The sequence below is a fragment of the Caretta caretta genome, chromosome 6 (assembly GCF_965140235.1).
Source record: "Caretta caretta isolate rCarCar2 chromosome 6, rCarCar1.hap1, whole genome shotgun sequence".
In the NCBI taxonomy this organism is placed as follows: Eukaryota; Metazoa; Chordata; order Testudines; family Cheloniidae; genus Caretta; species Caretta caretta.
This window is the reverse complement of record NC_134211.1, coordinates 90,868,651-90,890,189: the sequence shown is the minus strand read 5'-3', so window position 1 is coordinate 90,890,189 and position 21,539 is coordinate 90,868,651. Positions and strand designations below refer to the sequence as shown.

At 45.6% G+C, this 21,539-nt stretch overlaps 1 protein-coding gene across 2 annotated transcripts in view; it reads left to right on the top strand.

Moving 5' to 3' along the window:
• POMT2 (protein O-mannosyltransferase 2) overlaps positions 1-21,034 on the top strand; it is a 48,310-nt gene extending 27,276 nt beyond the window's left edge. For both annotated transcript variants that reach the window (XM_048852606.2, XM_048852605.2), the window contains exons 13-21: positions 1,332-1,483; positions 4,981-5,072; positions 6,209-6,285; positions 10,332-10,403; positions 10,690-10,749; positions 10,958-11,063; positions 13,702-13,842; positions 14,838-14,949; positions 15,575-21,034. In XM_048852606.2, coding sequence (XP_048708563.2) covers positions 1,332-1,483; positions 4,981-5,072; positions 6,209-6,285; positions 10,332-10,403; positions 10,690-10,749; positions 10,958-11,063; positions 13,702-13,842; positions 14,838-14,949; positions 15,575-15,680 — 918 coding nt within the window. In that variant the 3' untranslated portion in view covers positions 15,681-21,034. The remainder of the gene's footprint in view (positions 1-1,331; positions 1,484-4,980; positions 5,073-6,208; positions 6,286-10,331; positions 10,404-10,689; positions 10,750-10,957; positions 11,064-13,701; positions 13,843-14,837; positions 14,950-15,574) is intronic.
• Positions 21,035-21,539: the final 505 nt, after the last annotated feature.

Here is a 21,539-nt window from a genome sequence, read left to right as displayed (position 1 = left end):
TCTTATCCATGAGAACACTTACAATACATGAAATGCCAAGAAGGTCAATGGCATTTTGGGATGTATAAGAAGGGGCATTGCCAGCAGATCGAGGGACATGATCGTTCCCGTCTATTCGACACTGGTGAGGCCTCATCTGGAGTACTGTGTCCAGTTTTGGGCCCCACACTACAAGAAGGATGTGGAAAAACTGGAAAGAGTCCAGCGGAGGACAACAAAAATGATTAGGGGACTGGAACACATGAGTTATGAGGAGAGGCTGAGGGAACTGGGGATGTTTAGTCTGCGGAAGAGAAGAATGAGGGGGGATTTGATAGCTGCTTTCAACTACCTGAAAGGGGATTCCAAAGAGGATGGCTCTAGACTGTTCTCAGTGGTAGCAGATGACAGAACAAGGAGTAATGGTCTCAAGTTGCGGTGGGGGAGATTTAGGTTGGATATTAGAAAAAGCTTTTTCACGAGGAGGGTGGTGAAACACTGGAATGCGTTACCTAGGGAGGTGGTGGAATCTCCTTCCTTAGAAGTTTTTAAGGTCAGGCTTGACAAAGCCCTGGCTGGGATGATTTAATTGGGGATCGGTCCTGCTGGAGCAGGGGGTTGGACTAGATGACCTCCTGAGGTCCCTTCCAACCCTGATGTTCTATGATTCTAAAGTACACGGGAGGTTATAATGGAAGTTGGAGCTCATTACACAGGTTAATACATGATGTATGTCAGTGTGTAAGAATTAAGAATTAGAATAGCACGTAATTAAGATCTTTCCAAAATGTGCACAAACAAATAGCTTTAAATTATCACCACAACCCTAGCTTTGGCAGCACCAGACTCTTTAAATTCTAATTTTAAAGCTGCACTGACAGTTATTATTTTCTATACATAGCCTTGTGGTATAGACAGATGGCTTCTAGGGTCTAAACTGAGCAGTGCTCTGACGTTTGTAAATGAAATCTGCTTTGAGTTTTAAATGCCCAGAGGCAAGAGACTACTCAATAAACGCACTATGCTACCCAGCCAAACCATCCAGTTTAAAATCCTTTTAAAATGTAACTTCATATCTTGAGAGCCACATATGAAGTTGAAGCAAAGAATTTTGGGATTGGTGAGGAAAATACATAGGTAGATAGTAAGCATGGATACATCATGCATTGCTGGTGTCTATAAAATTCTCTTCCTGCTGGGGAATCCTTATTGTTAACACTCAGGAGGCTAAGATGGGTCTGATCCACTCAGTTTTGTCAACACTGTAAAGTTTCAGAAGCTCCTGTTTTCTGTGTCTTGTTCTCCAGTGACACGTGCTTTTGGTTTTTTTTGGCGGTGTGTTTGAATGGTAGAATGGAACAGGAGATGCCAACGATTTTTGGCGGATTGAGGTTGTGGGCAGGAAGGCTGGGAAACGCATTAAAGTCCTACGGAGTCAGATCCGACTGACCCATCTGGCCACAGGATGCATACTTGGGTCCTCTGGGAAGACGCTGCCAAAATGGTAAATAATCTCTGAGCCTAGCTTGTGATTCTTCCTGCCAACAGTCTCATGCTAGCAGCTGATGTTCCTTTTCTTACACAATTGACACAAGATCCCCTTGTTCAGTGGCAGTTTTTAATTTGGACCAGGGAATACACATCTTTATATTTTTCCTTCTCTTCTTAAAATGAAAAGGGCATCTGAAAGGTAGAAAATCAGAGTGAAATCTTGGATGAGGGTTATAAAATCCACTACAGTGAAGGGGCTAGCAAATGGCACTTCTAGAGAATAAAGTCCTTTACCAAGAGGTCCATCCCAGATATCAACATGGGGGTGTGCTTCAGTCCTGTTCAAGGGGGGGACTTGCATTAGGCGTGAGTGATGAGATCATTTTCCATAAGCCAGTCAATCCTTGACTTTTGCAAAAAAATTGCAAGCATGGGAGACAGTTGTGCTGAGGATGGTTGCAACATAGACCCTTGGAAACTGCGACTCTTACATCACCAGCTCATTTAGATGTAGGAGCTACCAGTGACCTAGAGGTTAAAGGCTCCATATCCCATTCCACAATCTTCTGAACCATACAGTCCCTTGCTATTATATTTATATTGGTTCCTGTTTATTTTTTAATGGGAAGACCTGGACCACAATAGTGTCCCACACCCTTCTCTCCTATGTGTGAGCACAGATCTGGAGTATGAGAGCAGATGCAACAAGTGGCTCTGGAAGAGGAAAGTTTTTCATTTGTTTCAGATCTCTGTAAAAGCCTATGCATGCTGATAGTGCTCTCACTGATGGTCAGTGATTGAGTAGCCTGAGGCATTACAGTTATCAAGACTGTTCTTGTAGGCCCAGTCTCCTGGGAGGTAACGTGGAATAAGGCTGATCTAAAAAAAGGATCCCAGAGTTTGAACTCATTGTCTCAGAATGGACTGATTGCCTCTGGCATCAGTGTTCAAATAAAAAGGAAATATTTTTTTACACAACACAAACTTAGCCTGTGGAGCTGATTGTCACAACATTAAAGCCAACTGCAACTGCATAGTAAAAATACAACATTAAGACAACATTAAAGCCAACTGTATAGCAAAAAGATTAGACATTTGTATGGATTATGAGATCATCAGCAATTAAGTTATGATTTTTTTTAAATTGCAAGGGACGTAAAGTTCATGCTTCAGGAATTAAGCCACCTGCTAACAGAGTGAGGATAGGAAGAAACTTCTCCTAGAGGTAGGGTGACCAGATGTCGCATTTTTAAAGGGACAGTCTAGTATTTAAGCCCTCCTATAGGTGTCCCAACTTTTTCTTAAAACGGGCAAATTGTCCTATATTTTCTGCCTACCCCCCATCAGTCCTGGTGGGTCCTGCTGCTGGCTGGATCCCTGCTTGCCAGCCGCTTGCTCACCAGCGGTGAGTGGTGGGAGGGTCAAGGGGCCAATGATGAGGGTGGGGGTGCAAGGCTGGTGGCAGGGCAGAGATGCAGCATGCAGGGCTGGCTGCTCCCCATGCTGGTCCTTCAGCGCAGCCCCTGCTGCATGCCTGCTCTTGGCCAGCAGGGCTCCACTCCCCATCCCGTTTCTGGCTGGTGCTGGCTATGTGCTGCGAGCTGCTGCGGTGGTTGGTGAGTGTGGGCAGGCAGCTGGTTACATGTCGCCTCTGCTGCTCACCCATTGGCCCTTTACGTGCTTCCCCTCTGCTGTCCTCTCCCTGATTTTTCCCCTCCCCTGCCCCGCCCCGCCGCTCTTCAATATCTCTCCCAGCCCCTGGTTGGAGTGCTCAGCTTATCAACAGCCTGGCCAGCAGACTCCTTCCTTTCCCACACTGACTCTAGCTTGGCCGGCACCCCTGGAAAGCCCAAGATCCTCTGGCCTGGGGCACTGGCCAGGAGGAGCCAAGCCCTGCATGTGCCAAAGTCCCGCACAGCACTGACACAGGGCAGCCTCTCCTCCCCTCAGCTAAGCTCTGGAGTTGGGGGAGGAAGCGATTTTCAGCCTGTTCATGCCCCAACCCTGCAGGCTCCACAGCAGCCCCCAGGGCAGGGGCTTAGCACCCTCTTTGCCTGCCCCCCAACCTCGGGTCCTGCTCCCAGAGAACGTGGGGCTGCTCCACCCCCTAGGCACCCTCGTCTGCTGAGCCACCTCTCTAGCCATGTTCACTGAAGTCCCTGCAGTCAGGTTCCCTGGGCCCTGATGCACAATGTATCCTTAGGGCTTAACCCCTTCCTGCCTGCACTGTACCAGGGGACAGGAGGCGGCTGGGTTATGTCGGTTGCCAGCAGCAGCCTGGAGGTGTTAGCTGCCTTTTGACACTGTGTGTGCAGGAAGGGACAAGCTGGTTCCAGCCACACGGGAGCGGTAGGGGTGGGGGAAGAGATGAGCTCTGCAAAGACACAGGCCAGGTCACCCCTTCCCCGTTTCCTCCTCCCCTGTGGCTGGAAGCAGCTGCCGTCCCTTTCCTCCTGCACAGTGCTGAAAGACTACTGCTGGCCACATTCTGGTGTGAACCCTGGCAGAAATCTGGGGAGGGGGCGCATGTGACCCTGCATGCCCTCCCACGTGTTGCCTCGGGAAGACACAGTGCCAGGTTCCAGGAGAGGCGGGTCTGTCCTGGGGGCCCAGTCAAGCCTGGAGGGCAGTGTATGTGTGTTACCCCTCCCCGTGTGTGTGTGGGGGTAGGGGTGTGTGTGTCATCCTAAAGCCTTAAAGATAAGAAGGTAAATAAAAAGAATCCAACTACGCAGTATTTCTTTTTAATGGGCTCGGTCAACTTGATGTTAATTTGAACAGCTATACGATTGATTGCTGTTGAACTTGCTTGAATACAAGTAATTTTACCAGGTGTCCCGTATTCAGCATAGGGAAATATGGTCACCCTACCTATATGGAGGTTGTTCTGTAGTTTCCCACTTAAGGGTATTGTATTTTTCTTTCTGAGCATCTAGTACTGGCCATTTTGGAGACAGTATAATTGACTAAATGAACGATTGGTCTCATCCACTATGGCAATTCCTTTGTTTCTGTAATGGAGTTGCTCTAGGTATGAAGTGACTTTTAAGGTAATGGTGACTGCTTTTCCTGGGGAGAATCTAAAAGTTGACTTGAAGTTGATGGGAGCTCCACATACTCAGCTCCTCTGAAAATCAAGCCACATATTTATGTACCTAAATATGGATTTCGGTACCTAATTTGAGGAACCCCAACATGGAAGTGTTGATCTTCATATATACAGCAGTCTTGTGACCTTAGACAAGCCTCAAATCCAGTCCAGTTTCTGTTTATACTCTGATAAGGCAGGACTTCTGGGTACACAGAAATGAATCTGTTAGGTTGGATGCTGCAATTGGTGCTAATTGGTAGCTAGACTTGGGGGAGGAATGTCAATTTGAATGCGAAAGCTTATGCTCTAATATATTTGTTAGTCTTTAAGGTGCCACAAGTATTCCTTTTCTTTTTGTGAATTGTAAATAGTGGCTCTCCTTCGGGAGGTAGGTAACTGACTGTCCTGCTGTTCCTCAGGGGCTGGGAACAGGTGGAAGTCACCTGCACTCCATATGTGAAGGAGACTCCCAATGCCCTTTGGAATGTTGAAGATCACATCAATCCCAAGCGTAAGTGATGAAATCTCTTGGACAATATGCAGGTTGGCTTGTTTGTTTCAAGGGGAGAGAGTGAGGTTATCAAGAGGTCAGAGCAAGGCACTCAATGTTTGGGATCCCTGGGTTCTGGTCCCAGCTCTGGTACTGACCTATTGCATGATCTTGGGCCAGTCATTCTGCCTCAATTTCTGTATTGTAAAATAGGGGGATGGTGGGATTGAGAGATATGATGTTTATAAACCACTTGGAGATCCTCAGGAGCTGCAGAAGTGTGAAGTATTATGGAAGAGCTGGTCACAACTTGGTAGTTAAAGTTGTAACTGATGTTTCACTATGAGGCTTATTTTGAGCCCCACCTTACCAGCTTTTTAATTGAAGGAACTATTCTGAATGCAAGTGTACAGTAGAAGTTTTTAGATGATTTTTCGGAAGTGTAGGATCTTCACTGCCCTATTCCACACTTGCCTCATTCTTTTTTCCAGGAACATTCCAATAATGAGGTTGCTAGAATTGTGACATGGGGTAAGAATAGGGTTGAGAATGCCAGTTGTGACACACAGCCCCTCCAGCACAATCCAAAAGTTAGACCCCTGTGTCACAGCCTTATTCACTGCCTGCTTGGTTTGCGCGTTACTCAACGTCCTGATTTTTATCACACAACTTGCTGGATTCTGGCCTTGTTAAAACCTGCTAACATTTTGCAGCCTTTCAGAAGTACTATATTCAACCCAAGAGAAATAAATTCTGAGCTGTTCATTTGGTCCAGAGTCTTCTACCTTTGTCATGCATTTTGCATTTTCCCATTCATGGCTGATCTGTGGATAAAGAATAGTCTATGAACAGTGAGGCTCTTATTTCTGCTTAAACACAAAGACTGTTTATTTCAGGGAGTTTTATCTGTTTCTTGCGCTTCTGAAAGTACAGTGGGAAATCAATGAGTAGATCAGTTGTGAAATTCACTTGGGGATTCTTTCTTGACTGCAAGAGGCTGTGTTTAGAATATGAATGAAATGCAGTGAGAACCAAGGAGGTACCAGAAGAAGGTTACTCACAGATTTGATACAGGAGGAGAGAGTTTATCGTGTGTGTATGTATTAAAGGAAGGTAGCATGTACAGGCTTCTAATTCACTTGTTTTCTTTTCCATAGTGCCCAATATCAGTCTGGATGTTCTGAAACCCTCCTTCCCAGAGATTCTGCTGGAGTCCCATATGGTTATGATCCGGGTAGGGTCGCTTTATTTCTAGATTGTCATGTGTATGTTTGTTTTTTAACTCTCTTGAGCTAAAAAGAAATATTCTGTATTGTGATGTCCAGGGAATAGCAGCCGTCAAGATAGGACAGAATATATATTGCCATAGGTTACAAGGATTTATACTTAGAGAAGAAGGATGGCCTTATGGTTGAAGTTCTAAAATGGTACTTGGAAGATCTAGGTTCAGTTTCTGGCTGTTCCATACACTTTGTGTGACCTTGGGCAAGTCATTTAATCTCTCTGTGCCTTATGTTCCCTTCTGTAAGACAGGGATATTAATACTTCCCTACCTCATGGGACAGTTGTAAAGATAAGCTCATTAATGCTTGTGAGGCACTCAGATAGTGCAGTTATGGAGGCCATAAAAGTAAGTGGATAAACACTTGGGGATACTTGAACATCTGATGGAAAAATTTAAAAAGACAAAAACCCATTGTTTAAAAAAACTCATCCATGTTCTGTTTTCTGCTTTCCTCTTCCCTCATTCTTTGTCACCGAGGATGTTTGCAAAAAAGCAGATTTGTTTTTCTTCAGTTTGACTGCTCTTGTAGTCTTCTCATCTGAGACTGTTTTGTATGACCTTGTTTATTCTCCTTTCTGTGCCTTAGTTTCTCCATCTGTAAAATGGGGATGATACTGACCTTACAAAAGACTCTGAGGCTAATGTGGTGTTTGCAAAGCTCTTTTGAAATGAAAGGGGCTCTAGGAATGCTCAGTAACATTATTAATACTAATAATTTCCATGGCAACCAGTTATAATATTGTTTTAGATAGGGAAATATCAACATAACTGTTTCCATGGAAATAATTTTCTTGTCTTGAAATGAGGACTCTTATTTCAGAGTGAAGGAAAACCTATAGGAGTAGCTGAGTTCTTAAATAGCTAAGATCTGGCTTCTTCCACACATGTTCTCAGCAGTAGAGAATTGGGGAAGAAAAAACTAGAGAATACTTGGTCTTCATAGTAACCTGGGAAACATTCACATTTGTGTAGTAATTTTAAGCTATAGGTATCCTCTAGGACAGAGGTGGGCAAACTACGGCCCACGGGCCACATCCATCCTGCAGGACTGTCCTGCCCGGCCCTTGAGCTCCTGGCTGGGGAGGCTAGCCCCCAGGCCTTCTCCTGCTGTCCCCCCTCCTCCGCAGTTATGCCGCCACGCAGGCAGCGTGGCTGCCTCCGTCCAAGTAATGGGGCTGCGAACTCCTGCCGCTTTGAGCAGCATGGTAAGGGGGCGGCGGGGGGGTGGATAAGGGGCAGGGAGTCCCAGGGGGCAATCAGGGGACAGGGAGCAGGGGGTGGTTGGATGGGACGGAGGTTCTGGGGGGGAAGGTCAGGGGACGGGGAACGGGGGGGTTGGCTAGGGCATGGGAGTCCCGGGGGGCCTGTCACGGGGCGGGGTGTGGATAGGGGTTGGGGCAGTTCGGAGATGGAGCAGGGGGGGTTGGATGGGATCCTGGGGGGCCTGTCAGGTGACAGGAGTGGGGGGGGGGTTGGATAAGGGGTGAGGTCCTGGGGGGCATGGTTTGGGGCTGGGGGTCCCCGGAGGGGGCGGTCAGGGGTCAAGGATCGGGGGGCGTTGGATGTGTTGGGGGTTCAGAGGGGGGCAGTCAGGGGGCGGGAAGTAGGAGGGGGCGGCTAGGGGGCGGGGGTCAGGCTGTTTGTGGGGGCACAGCCTTCCCTACCCGGCCCTCCATACAGTTTCACATCTTGATGTGGGCCTCGGGCCAGAAAGTTTGCCCACCCCTGCTCTAGGATGCATCTTCTAGAGGATGACAAGATCATGCTCTTTGATTGACACTCCATCTAGCAAAAGGCATTGAGGATGACCAACATTCACTGTGGGAGCACATGTGTATATATTCATGCACAAATCTATGTACACAAAGTATCAGGTGGCAGAGGGAAAAACTCCTATAGTTAAGTGACACTTTCTATTATAAGACTTTTTTCAGTTTGCAAACTTTAACTGTTTTGGCTCAAATTTTCCATGCCAGCTGCCTGCCTTAGGTTGAATTTTACTGAAAGATTTCAGCAAAAGTAATTCAGCCATTTCTCAGAAGTTTGAGGGAAAAAAATATTTTTTTCCCCATTTTGCAAAAAACACAACAAAAAAAACCCTTAAAATCATTTAATTGAGAGGCAAATATTGTCTCCATCATTTGGAGCAGTGACTTGAAATTTAGTAGGGGGTTTGTTGTCCTGGTGTCCAGGATATGTCTGTTGCTGTCCCCATGAAAATCACATCATGAGGCGGTAGGGCCTGAGCAGAACTTTCCATGCATTTGCTCCTCCGGGTTGCCAGGGGCTGCTGTGGCACTAGGTATCAGTACTGAGAGGAGGTAGACTCTTTCTCATGTGCTGGTGCCCAGCTGACCCAGGCAACAGGGAGGAGAAAATAACCTGACTGATCTGCAGATGGGTGAGGATCCAGACCTGTGGGGGTTTGTGGGGAGGGAGACTGAGACAGGGGTTCAGAGAGTAGCAGGAAGACGGGGATGAACAGCAATGGGATGGTAGGAACTGGGATAAGCAACTGTGAACTGTGGGGTGAGGTAATGAGACATGGAGCTGAGGGGTGGTGGAGCAGGGGGAATGGAATGGGTCAAGGAAGGCAGTGGGGAGCCAGGGATGAGGACAGACAGGAGGGGCCAGAGGCAGAAGGGGTTAGGCTTGGCAGGAGCAGATACAGAATGGTCCTTAATCACTAGATTCCACTCCCCTCAGACCCTGCATTGGAACCCAGGATTCCTGAGTCTCAGCATTCCTCTGCTGCCAGCAATAGCTGTAAACCCACTGGCAAAATGTGTGACTCCACTCCCCCTAATGGCCAGCTTCAGTGACAGAAGTCCTGTGAAAAAAATATGGGATCATGTAATTAAAGACATTATTGTAATGCATATGCATAAGAGGCCTGAATGAAGGTTGCATAGGCAACATTAATTCTGGCATTTCCTGAATTTTGAGTGCTTGACTGTGTACTATTCTTACTGTAGCTTTCTGTGTGTACCTTTTTGTAGAAACTGTGAAAGGAGAATTGTTTGAAAACCGATTCAATGCTTTGGACCAAATTTTCAGATCACGGCCTCTTATATTCCATGTCCAGGTTTTCATTTCTGAGGTTCTGTACACTTGGATGTGTGCATGCAGATTAGGGCATTAGATAACCAGCTAGCCATTTTGCTGGTACAAATAATCAGGCATGGAAAGTTGCTTGCATACTTTTAGAGGATGCAGACTCCAAATCTAATCCTTTATTTACTATCAGGTGTTAGCTGCTTCACAGGTCACTGCTTCATGTAAATCTTGGGCTAGGTTTAGTGCTGGCAGTTACTGTGAAGCTCCTTCCCCAGCCCCTTCTCTCTCTAGATGATATAGAGCCTAATGCTTGGTTTATATCTGGATTTTAGTGGGAACGTCTCAGATTCAAACCAATATACTTTACCTGTGCTCTGAAGATGGTGGGCTTACTTCTTGTTGTTTAACAGCCTTAGAGCAGAGTTGTTGTCTTTCCAGTGTGTGTACAATTGGTGCAATTAGAGGGAGAGGCTCCCAGATACAAAGCAGTGTATGTGGAATGGGGACCTAAGCTTGGTCTCTGATTCTGATTTGTGGGTCAGCCTGGCATCTCTGTATCTTACTGGTGTATGAAGCAGTCCCCAGGAAATTTTTTGCCATCACTGCATGCTGGTGTAATGAGAGAACAGAGTAAGGCCTTTGTAATTGCAAAGGGATGTGACTTGCAATAAAGTGAAATAGTTGTGGGGATTTTCAGGAGCTCATCTCCTGCAAAGTAATGGGCTTGTAGGAGCACTAGCAAAGCCTGACATTCAAATCTAGGTGCTTCTGAAAAGGCTTAACCTTCCTAGGGTATTTGCTTATGCACACATGTGAACATATCAGAAACAGGATTATTCTTCCTATGCCTCAGAAGCCCTTCCTAGACAGAGAGCTGCCATGCAGGACTTGCAGCACAACTGCCTATTGACTGTAATTTTCTTCTCAACCTCCTATAGGGAAACAGTGGTCTCAAACCAAAGGAGAATGAAGTCACATCCAAGCCTTGGCACTGGCCCATCAACTACCAGGTATGCTGACAAATCCACCTTCCTGTGTGATTGTAAGTGCTTTTGATAGGGGTATGGCAGAGGGCAAACTGCAGAGCTGTGGGACTGCATCTCTTTATTAAAATACATGGACTACACTTCAGCTGCTGTTGAAATAACCCTTTTGTTGGCACGAGAAGGAACTTATCTCACCTTTCTCACTGCTGACTCTCTGTGGGAGCCTCAGTGAGTTTGAAGGTTGATGTGGGCTCAGTAGACACAAACCCATTTTAATTTCCTCTGATAGCCTGTCCCTGTTCCTCCTCAGGGCCTGCGTTTCTCTGGAGTCAACGAAACAGATTATCGAGTTTATTTGCTGGGGAACCCGGTAAGTGGGGGATTTTTGCAAAACAGGTGACTTCTTCCTTTAGCAAATATTTAGTTTTCTCCTAGCTTTCCCAGAGACAGTGGCTCCCTGCCCTTCCTCTTCTCTAGCTGCTTTCTTCCCCTTCTCTTCTGTGTTTACAGTTAGCTTTCCATCATGTCTTATGCACTGTCTGCTACTTCCATCTCCTCCTTTGCTCTTTCCCACACAGGTGGTCTGGTGGCTGAATCTGGTCACTATTGGATTGTACCTCCTAATGGTAACTTGCGCTATTGTGGCCATGAAGAGGGGAGTTCAGCTGACAGCTGAACTCAAAGGTAAGTCCAGCTCTCCTACCCTACTGCATTTCTAGGCTTCACTGTTGTGATGGTTTGTCATCCTGGTTTCCTGTTGCAGGAAAGCTCATTCTCTCTCTGCTGTGGAACATCAGACCACATAGAAATTGAACAAAATGTGTTCAAGAGGAACATGACAGCAATGAGTACAACTATTTAAAATGTATAATGCTATAGAAATGCTAAATCTTATACCTGGAAGGATGTAAATGCCAAGGAAGGGGAGAGGAATTAACAGTTTTTTCAGGCTGTAAAGGGCCATTATGAAAATCTTTTCTGACCTCCTGCATAACACAGGGTATAGATTTAACTCGGATATCTCATCTAGCCCAACACATTTCAGTTGAATTCAAGCATATCTTTTAGAAGGACATCAGCCTTGATTTAAAGTCTGTTTTTAAGAATTGTTCATATTAGTCCAAGGGGTTGTAACTAAGAGGAGTGGGATGAAATTAAAAACCAGGTAAATTTAGGCTAAATATCAGGAAAATCATCCTGACACTGAGATATACAAAACTATGGAACAGTCTTCCCAGGAAAAATGCAGGAAGCCCCATTCCTCGAGTCATGTAAAACTGGACTGGACAATGCTCTAGCAAAAATCCTGTAGGGAGCAATCCTACATTGGCCCCAAGAGGGATGGATCAACTGGATCCCTCTCTGGTTCATGGCTGTGTGATATGTGCTGTATTAATATTACACATCTGTGTTGAAAGGAGAAATGCTAGCTAGTGCCCATTAGGGAGCTGACAGAGAGAGGGTACTAGGAGGAGGATATTAACAGCCCTTTCTCCTTCCTTAGCCTCTTCCATCCACAGGTTACAAAGCACTTCACAAACCCTAAGGAATCCAGTCTCACAACATCCCTCTGACATAGATCAGTGTTTCCCCCATTTTACAGATTATTGGGTAGGAAATGAGGTACAGAAAGGTGAAGTGATTTTAGCTAAAGTCACTGAGGTTACATCTACACTGTGATGAAAGACCTGTGGCATGGCTGTGGCTGGCATAGATCAGTTCAGGGGTCAAAAAATTGCAATTTAAAAGTACTGGAGCCCAGGCTCTGACACCCTGTGAGTGGGGAGGGTCTCAGAGCCCAAGATTCAGCCTGAGCCCAAATGTCTACATTACAATTTTTAGTCCTGCAGCCTGAGCCCTGCAAGCCCAAGTCAGCTGGCCTGGGCTCAGAGACTTGGTACTTCACATTTTTTATCGCAGTGTAGACATACTGACTGAGCTGGAAATAGGATCCAGGTCTCCTGCCCTGTTCCCCTGGTTCTAAATACTAGACCACATTCCTTTCCAGGGAATGGGCTAACAGTGGGGATCAGGGTGGCTGTCAAGCTACTCCAGAGAGAATCCTAGAAATCAAATCCCAGTATGCATCCGATGAAGTGAGCTGTAGCTCACGAAAGCTTATGCTCAAATAAATTGGTTAGTCTCTAAGGTACCACAAGTACTCGTTCTCTTTATTCATTGAGGAAGACACTATTGGTAGGTATTTCTGTGTGATACATTTTCTGCATGAATAATACAGGTGGGATATTGTGGGTAACCTTGTGTTACCTGCACAATCTGGGGCACCCTGCCTGTACCCTACTGGGGGCTCAAGGTGTCACCCAGTCAATTTAGGCATGCCCACCCTTTCCCTTCCAAGGGTTCGGGGCATAAGTAACCTACTCTTACCCATGCGGCTGAGGGAGAAACCTGGTCAGGTTAAGTACCTGCCTTTACCCACAGGGCCAAGAGCTCTACGAGTCTGCAGGACCTTTTCCCAGTGAAAGAGCCTTACCCTGCTGTGCTCTAAACATCTATTTATTAGCAACACACAGAGAATACACATACCACGCAAATCTATTATGCTCACCACTCCAAATATATAGACAAATTTTACCCGATGGCCAGTCAGGATCCACTTGTCTGGGGGTTGCCAGCGATGTCTCTGCATGTCACAGTCATGCAGAGGGTACAATGTCTTGCAGTTTCTTGTTGTACTGCAATCCAGAGTTGATTCCCAAAGAGTATCGATTTTCACTTACATTATATAGGTAAAACTAGCTATTTCCTATCACATTATCCCACACCCCCAAGTAACAAAAATTGTAACCAATTACACACTGGCACCTATGTGTCCTCCTTCCTGCCTGCATTTTTTATCTTTTATCTTTCATGTCCAAATTGTAACTTATTTGTGACCTTCTCTGTTTGTGCAGGTGGTCAGCATAAATTTACTGATCAAAACTTACCTTATACCATTTGTTAAGTCTCTCTCTGTATCCTCCCTAAAACTTCCCAGCGCCCGGGTGTCTCTACTTTAAAACCGTGGTGGTTAACACTCTTGTTAGGGACATTCCAGAGGTGGGGATGCTTTATCTGCAGCAAATCATTCTTTTTTGTCAGTTTTAGTGCTGATCTCCCTGAGTTTCATCCAAGGCTGGTTTAATATGGGGAGGGATGCTGGGTTTGATTAGATCCCAGGCCTACACTTGGAACGTAGACCTGCTAAGCCTGTTCCTACCAATCTTACTGCTATTCATACTCTGCCTCCTTGGTGCTGAGGTTTGAAAGGGTAGCCAGGGTTGTGAAGTTTCATCTACTGAAGTGTGTGTTTGTGTTTCAGAGCTCTCCGAAGTCTTGCTACATAGTGGAGGGAAGATCATGCTGGGCTGGCTCCTCCATTACCTCCCTTTCTTCATGATGGGCAGAGTCCTCTACTTTCATCATTATTTTCCTGCCATGCTTTTCTCTAGCATGTTGACAGGTAAATACTGCAAAGCAGAGACCCTGAAGGTAGAGGGGAATAGCAAGGGAGCTGAGTTGGAAGGGGTATTTTTAAAGTGACATAACTAAGAAATCAAGTTTTTTCTTTCGGATCTCTGGTTCAGGGCTAGTGCTTGGACATGTATACTGGTTCAAAAGTGTTTTTAACCCTAGCTGCTTAAGACATCAAACCCTATACAATTGTGTCATTTGGATTACCATCTTGATTTGACCTCCGAGAGGCTGCTGTGCTAATGGATAGGGTATTGGACTGAGATTTAGGAGACCTGGCTTCTTTTCCATGCTTTGCCACTTTCTTGCTATGTGACTTGGGTGAGTCATTTCACCTCCCCTTGACTCTGTTAGATCCCTTTCTGTATCTTGTCTGGTTGGAGTTCTTCAGGATTTGGACTGGCTTTTACTGTGTTTTTGTATAGTGCTTTGTAATGGGGCCTTGATCTCAGCTGGGACCTCTAGACACTACTGTAATACAAATGATACATTAAAATAATCCATTTCAATTCCAACATGATTTTTAGCAGTCTCTGTCTTCAGACCACTAAGATATAAAGCTTTATGGCTCTGTAAACTGGAAGTCCCTGTTCTCAAATGGTATAAAGCATTAATCACTGACCCTGGTAGTACATGAGCCTTCAGCTACTAAAATCATGTTGCACTTGAATTAGAGGGGGCAGAAGAAGCAAGATGGTAATTGGAATTATGTAATTTTGCGGTCTGATACCTCTGTCAGGACTAATCTAAAATATTTTATTCCAGTGGGAATGTTGGGAAAACCAAATTTCTAGAGATAGAAAGCTTCATTTCTTCTGCTAAGGGTCAATAAGAGATCAGACTTTTAAAAACAGAATTGATCCTTTGTTCATATAGAGCTTTATCAGCATTCGTTTATGACTGAATGTATCAAATATAGCCTGCATCTGTCTCCTGGCTTCCAGCATGGTGTCTCTAGTTATTAATTTTATTTTCTTCTCCTAGGAATTACATGGGACACATTGCTGAAGTTCTGTGCTGGGCGCCTGTCCTGCTCCGTGGGGAGGAGGGTGTATACATATGGGACTCTGGCACTGATGCTGCTCATTGTGTACAGGTGAGAGAGAGCCAGAAGCTGAGCTGCTTCTGTATGTAAAACAACATCGGCTGTATCATGGAAGCGTTGGCTCCTTGACACGTGTTGGTTTTAACTTTTCACTCTCTCAGCTCCTTTCCCCTTTTTGTCCTCTGCTAAACTCTCGGATAGCAACAAACTCAGCGCTGAACCCTTCATATGAACCAGATTCAGCTTTGACAGCTTTTGTCTATCTCCTGGTAATGAGTTTGCAGAAACCTTTTCATTACAGGCAGTCTCTTTGTTTAACCCCGGAGCTCAGTTGGTACAAATGCTGTCAGCTGGACTGGCTCCCTTTTTCCCCACCGCTCAGCAGATACAGACTCTGATCCCCACCCCACATGGTGCCAGACCATCGATCTATGCTATACTTTAAAAATGTATTGATTAAACATGTTAATAGGCTTCCCAATCCCATCCCACCCATGGTAAGGCCACGAACCTGGCTGTATTAATGTTGTTGAGCAGGAGGGAGTGGGCCCCAAATGGAATCTAGAGCAGCCCAAATGGAAACTCCCATAGGTAATCCACATGACTCAGCTGTTTCTGTGACCTTGGTACTGAGCAGTTAATCAGACCTTGACAGGTGTGTTGATCCTTTCCACAGCTTCTACCTCTTCCATCCCCTGTCCTATGGGATGGTGGGACCTATGGCTTCAGATCCCAACAGCCCAATGGCAGGACTCAGGTGGCTGGAATCGTGGGAGTTCTAGAGCCGGCAGGAGCCTGAACAAGGGAATAAGAAACACAAGAACTATCAAGTGTCAAGCTGATTCATGGGTACTTTGAAGCAAATGGCTGTGAAGCACCACTCTGGGGAATCTGCTCCCCATAGCAGTCCACTGTCTCATCACTGATTTGCACAGTCTGAGTCTTGGCAGAGGGTGACCACAAGAAAGACCCTCGGAGTAAGACTCCAGCCATAGGTCCAGTAGATTCCATTTCTGAGGCCAGCTACTGCTCAGAAAGAAGACCTGGGTCCTCTGAGCAATGTGTCTTAGAATTCTTTACAGTCATGCTTTGGCCTGTCCAGCAGCCACACTGGTGTGATTTGGAGGATGTATGTGTTTATATCTGTTGGAGGGTAAAGTTGCACACGTCCGTCTTTTTGTCTCTGCTCATATGAAAATCACTTGATTGCAGGAAAGAACTGACTATAGAAAGCACAGTGTCCTGAGACATTAAGGATCTTTTCATATTTAATAACTTTTATTGGTGATGTTTTATATATATTTTGGAGAATGTCTGGGGACTGCCCTGTCCTAGCCATTTGCGTTTCACTGATCTGATGCTGTGTTTCTAATACCTGGCCGAACTGAAAGTCTCTCAGTGGCTTGAAACCTCCATAAGCCATTGTGCCTTGCCTGTCTCCCAGGCCCTTTGCAAACAGAAGAAGTGGAGATGGTTTATACTTGCATGTCCCCTTGCTTTCAGGCCACCTGTAACCACTTATAATAATCACTGTGTAGCTAACTGGCAAACCTCATGACAGCTCAGAGCCAGACAGTTCCAGTTCATCAGTCTTGCACTTCTGTTAGAAGATGCTAAGACGCTCCAAAGATAATTGCAGTGGGAGCAGCAGGTTTCTTTTATTGCTTGTCTTGGGTTCTTTGATGTAAGGGCCAGCCTCTTTGGGGATGCACTGATAGGGAACCCTTGCTGACAGCTGTCATTCATCCTTTAATACCAGCAGTTCTACTGCCAATAACTGCTTTGTGTGAGGATGCTAAAGCTTAGCGGTCACTGGACTCTGCAAAGCCTGCTGCTAGTTCTGGGGTATTTAACCACTAATATTCCTCTGCTGAAGGCAGTTTTTTTCCAACAGGAAACTGCACTTCTTGTTACTATGATAAACTGCCAGGCAAATGAGAAGCGGGGAGTGGAGGGAGAGAGAGAAACCAGAACAAAAACTCTTTGCTTGTCTGGTGAAGAGAGCTCTCTGATGCTGAATCGATCCTTTCACAGGCAGTGGGGGTGGATGGGAAGGGACCTGGTCCTTGAACAGGTGTGGGGAAGCTTTTTAATGAGGTATCTATTCCTTTGTTCCTTTTGTTCCACTTCTTTCCCCTCACTACTATTGCCCTGTAGCATCCAAAACAAACTGTCTTGAGTCCCAGCTGTGTGTGTCCTTTGAGGGAGCAAGGTTTGTGAGGCAATTTTTCATATGTATCAAGGAGATCAAGCCCTTCATTTCAGATTCCCTGCTTTGCCTCTCAGTCCTGCTCCTGAATATGTAGTGGGTGAGTATCAGTAACAGGTGAGTGTCTGAGTTTATAGATGAGTTCTGCTATACTCCCTCTCCACTTTCCATGGATTCTAATGGGTTATCTGGAACATGAAAGGCTGTTGGTATAGAGATTGTGCTAACATCCCCAGACCAGGCTGGATGGCTGTGCTGTATGCTGGGCTGAGGCTCAGTTCAGACCTGCTGTCACTTTAATAGGGGAAATGTAGGAATGTTCAGTTAGGCAGCTGCTTGCTATTGTAACATGCTGGCTCAGTATGTCATATCCGCCTCCAGAGGCCAGTCCACATATAAGATAGGAGCCTACTACTGGTACTAGCTCAAGTGGTTTTGGCCTTTGCCTTTGCAGCTAAAGATTTTGAGTTAATCACCTGCTGACAGTCCATGGTGGGTCATTACTGTAATTAACTGCTGGGTTTGATGATCTCTTTCTATTTACTGTGGTAGGAAGTGCTCCCCCCTGGCTTAGTCAAGGCTGCTCAGAGACGATATGTAGGAAAGAAGGATCAGGGAGAGGATTGAAAACATCACCAAATCCTGTTTAGTTTGACATGTGGAAAAACAGCAACGGATTATAAACAGGTGGTAATATGACAGGCAGGCATTACACTGCCTTATTTTTAATAATGTTATTGGGTATCTTCTATTGCCAGTAAGAACATCAGCTTAATACTGTGTTGTCATGAGAGTAGATTTTTCCTGCAGAAGTCCCACTGCCAATGGGAGGAAGTGCCAGGAGCTCATGTAAGGGGTGGATTGAGATGCAAAATACCCCCAAACACTGAAGACCCAGTAATAATATATAGACATGAACGGCAGCAAACCAGTCCCTTGCTACTGAGAAGTAAGAAATCAGTAGGTACCTATGTAGGATGGTCCCAAAGGTGGTTCACACATCTTTGCTATCATAGGACCTTTTAGCTAAGTCAAAATGTTGATTTAGCAACCTCTATTGCTGAGGAAGTGGAGCAGTAAGAACTTCAGGAGTAACATGAGAAAGCTGGGCCTCTCCTTGGTCATTGTTCCTGTCTCCTCTGCTGCACTAATAGGTCTGCTTCAGATTTGTGGGGAGCTTGAGTTGGCTAGCTGAAAACACTACCTGACTCACTCTCCCTTCCAGCTTTTTGTGCCCAGGTCAACTTCAGTTTCAGTACAAACAAGAGGCTGCTTGTCTTTGGTGCTGGGAGTTTGGATGCCTCTCACTGGAAGTTTCTGACTGGCAGAAGAGCTGACCCACTTCTTGGCCCCTGTGCATCCCACTGTCCGCATGTGGGGACACACCAAAAAAAAAAAATCTAGTTGTCCCACAATAATGAACAGCCCATGACCAGACTCTTGAGTTAGGGTATTAAAAGGATTGCACTTGGACATTAATAACTAACTTTTTAAAATGGGTACAGCCTGGGGGGGTTCATCCTCTGAATTCTAAGAGCCAGGTCCTCAGCTGGTGCAAATTGATGTTGTTCCCTTGTCTTCAGCAGAGCTATGCTGTCTTACCCTAGCTGAGGATCTGACCCTAAATATCTATTTCTTGAAAAATTCACCAGGCCATCACTGAGAACAAAACAACAGTGTGTTTGTGAGACCTACAAAATCTATTAATTTGTGCTGCTTCTACTGGCACTGCAGCAGCATTTAAGCTAGGACACACTTTCCAGAGCTGTGCAGATTTGAAGCAGTGGGTGCAGTGAAACTGACCCTTGTCTTGAGGAGGGAGCTATTGCTCTACATTGCCTCTGTTTAGTCAGAGGTCTCCACAAGATCATCTGTAGACTTTCTGCTTGGGTTCTAGGTCTTGATAAACACTAGTTCAGTTCAGTCTGGCATTCCTGACTGTGGAATGAGCGCTGGTTCATCTTGAGGACAAGTCATTTGTCCCCTTCCCCAGTCATGTGGAAACAGCTAGCGGTGCTTTCACAGGCCAGAAGATGCTGCTGTCTGGAGCAGCTGCTCCCTGTGAGGTTTCCCAGGCAGCCATCCGTTATTGTTGGGGAGGTCATCGAAGTCAATCTGTGGAGCCAAAATGTAAACATCTGCAGGCTTCAAAATTCCCATTCCTGCTCTTTCCTCAGATTTATACTGTAAAACTGTATTCACTTCTCCAGTCTTTGGAGGATACAAAGAAGGGCTTGAGTTCAGCATATCCAACTTATTTTAGGCATTCCATTCACCTGAACAGAGGTTCTGTTGGCAATCACTGCAGGGGCATGCATGCCCATTCCAGCAGCAATGACTGAATTAATTCCACAGAGCTAGGAGCTCATGTCTCTGGGACAGAGTTGTGGTCCTGAAAGTGCCTTTGCTGGGGCAGCCCTGGAAGACTCACAAATAAACACGTCTGCAGTTCATCATCACTATGTGATGCACCTATCCCCAGATCCGCTAGCAGGAAAGCCAGCATCAGTCTTATCTGCAGATAATTTCTTTTGAAGCCTTAATTGAATGGTTTGTTTTACTGACGCTCAGAACAAATTAATATGATCCAGCTTTTTATATCCCCTTCTGCCCTTCCCCCCGCTCCCAGAGTCCTGTACTCCTTTCTAGGCTGGTCCACTAATAACTGAGCTCTTTGGATGTGCATCCAGTTTCCAGAAGAGCCTGGACCAGAGTTGGGCTGAGCTGCCATGTCCTCAAGGAACAGAATGCCTGGCAAATGCACTCATGGCAAAGGCCTTGTAATAAAAAGCTATAATAACTGACTTCTTTAACTGCATCAGCAGAGAGAGTTCAAAGGGTGGGACTCCTGCCGACTGTCCCTCTTGTTTGTGCCTCTGGGGGTCTCATCCAGTGTTTTTCAGTGGAGCTGAAAGGTGTGCCTGTATTTTCTTCCAAAATCTTCCTATTCATAACTCTCAAATGTTGGCAGACCTGGTGGCTTCCCTTCCAAGGGTCATGCCCATGTGACTTGGTCTCTGGAAGCAATAACCAGCAGTGGGTACATGAGCTGTGTGCTATGCACCACTAGAATACCCCTTCTTTTCTCTTATGTCCCTGCTGGACCCTGAGCATCCTTCCATGGTTGCCCTGTATCATCAGCTGGGGCACCTGGATGGGACTTCCCCCTTCAGAGCAAATGACCCTTCCTAACTGGTCAGGTGTATGTCATGGCAGGGAGGGAGCTGAGGAGTGTTAGAGCATCATAAGGCACTTTCTCCTTGAGGGGGGAAAGATAGGAGATGATGCTATGTCCACAACATGCCCAGCCCCTTTAAGCAGCCTTGAAAAGCAAGAAACCAGGACCGAACTGGATCTGTCTCCATGGCAGTAAGCCAAGCCATATGGCTGTCCCTGTGTTACTTTCTTTCTGAAATACACTTCATACTCTGTGTTTGGGGGTCAAGGGCTACTGACTGTTGCACATACTTTTTGGGAGGGAGCTAAGGGGGGATAATAGTACTGAAGGCGCCATTGCTATTTTATTTATGTAGACTCCTAAAAGTTAGGCAGGCAGGTTTACCCTGTCATATTAAGGGAGTGATCTAGGCTCTATCCTGGAAAATATACCCAGAACTGAATAGAAGTTTGGAGGTAAAGTGATGATGGGCTTCTTTTGTGACCCTATCCTTCCGCATTATTAACCTTACTAATGCTGCTAATATTAACGTATTTTGGTTGTTTTTGTGTATGTCTCTATACATGTATTATTTGACTGCTGGCTCCTAATTCTCTTCAATTGCAGAGCAGCGTGGTATACTAAATGCAGTGTAAAAGGATGGGAGAGAGCTTCCCTTGAACTAAAAATGGATTTTGTAAAGAAATTCACAGAAAATCAGAGGTAGAGTTTGGACTTTGGTTTTGTAATAAATAACTCCTTCTTTCAAACGTCTTGTTCTTTTCACTTTTGTATTTTTATTTCCCCCCTTTACACAGATATAAAGCTGTGGCATGAAGTTTAAATGAGTGTTACAAAATAGGGGCTAGACCAGTTTCAGTGGTGCCATGCGGGGGGGAGAGATAGCTCAGTGGTTTGAGCATTGGCCTGCTAAACCCAGGGTTGTGAGTTCAATCCTTGAGGGGGCTATTTAGGGATCCGAGGAAAAAACTGGGGATTGGTCCTGCTTTGAGCAGGGGGTTGGACTAGATGACCTCCTGAGGGCCCTTCCAACCCTGATATTCTATGTGTTCTGCAGTACAACCTATGGCCATCCTCAATTTTAATACAGAAGGGCTACAAGTCCCAGCAGGCATTTCTTCACCTCAGTCTAAATGGTGAATATGTGTAAGTACAGTACCCATGGAAGTGAAGAAGAGCCATTTGGATGAAGATGAAGCATTGCTTGCTAACACTGGTAGTCTTCACAGACCATACCTTCATATAAAAGATGAG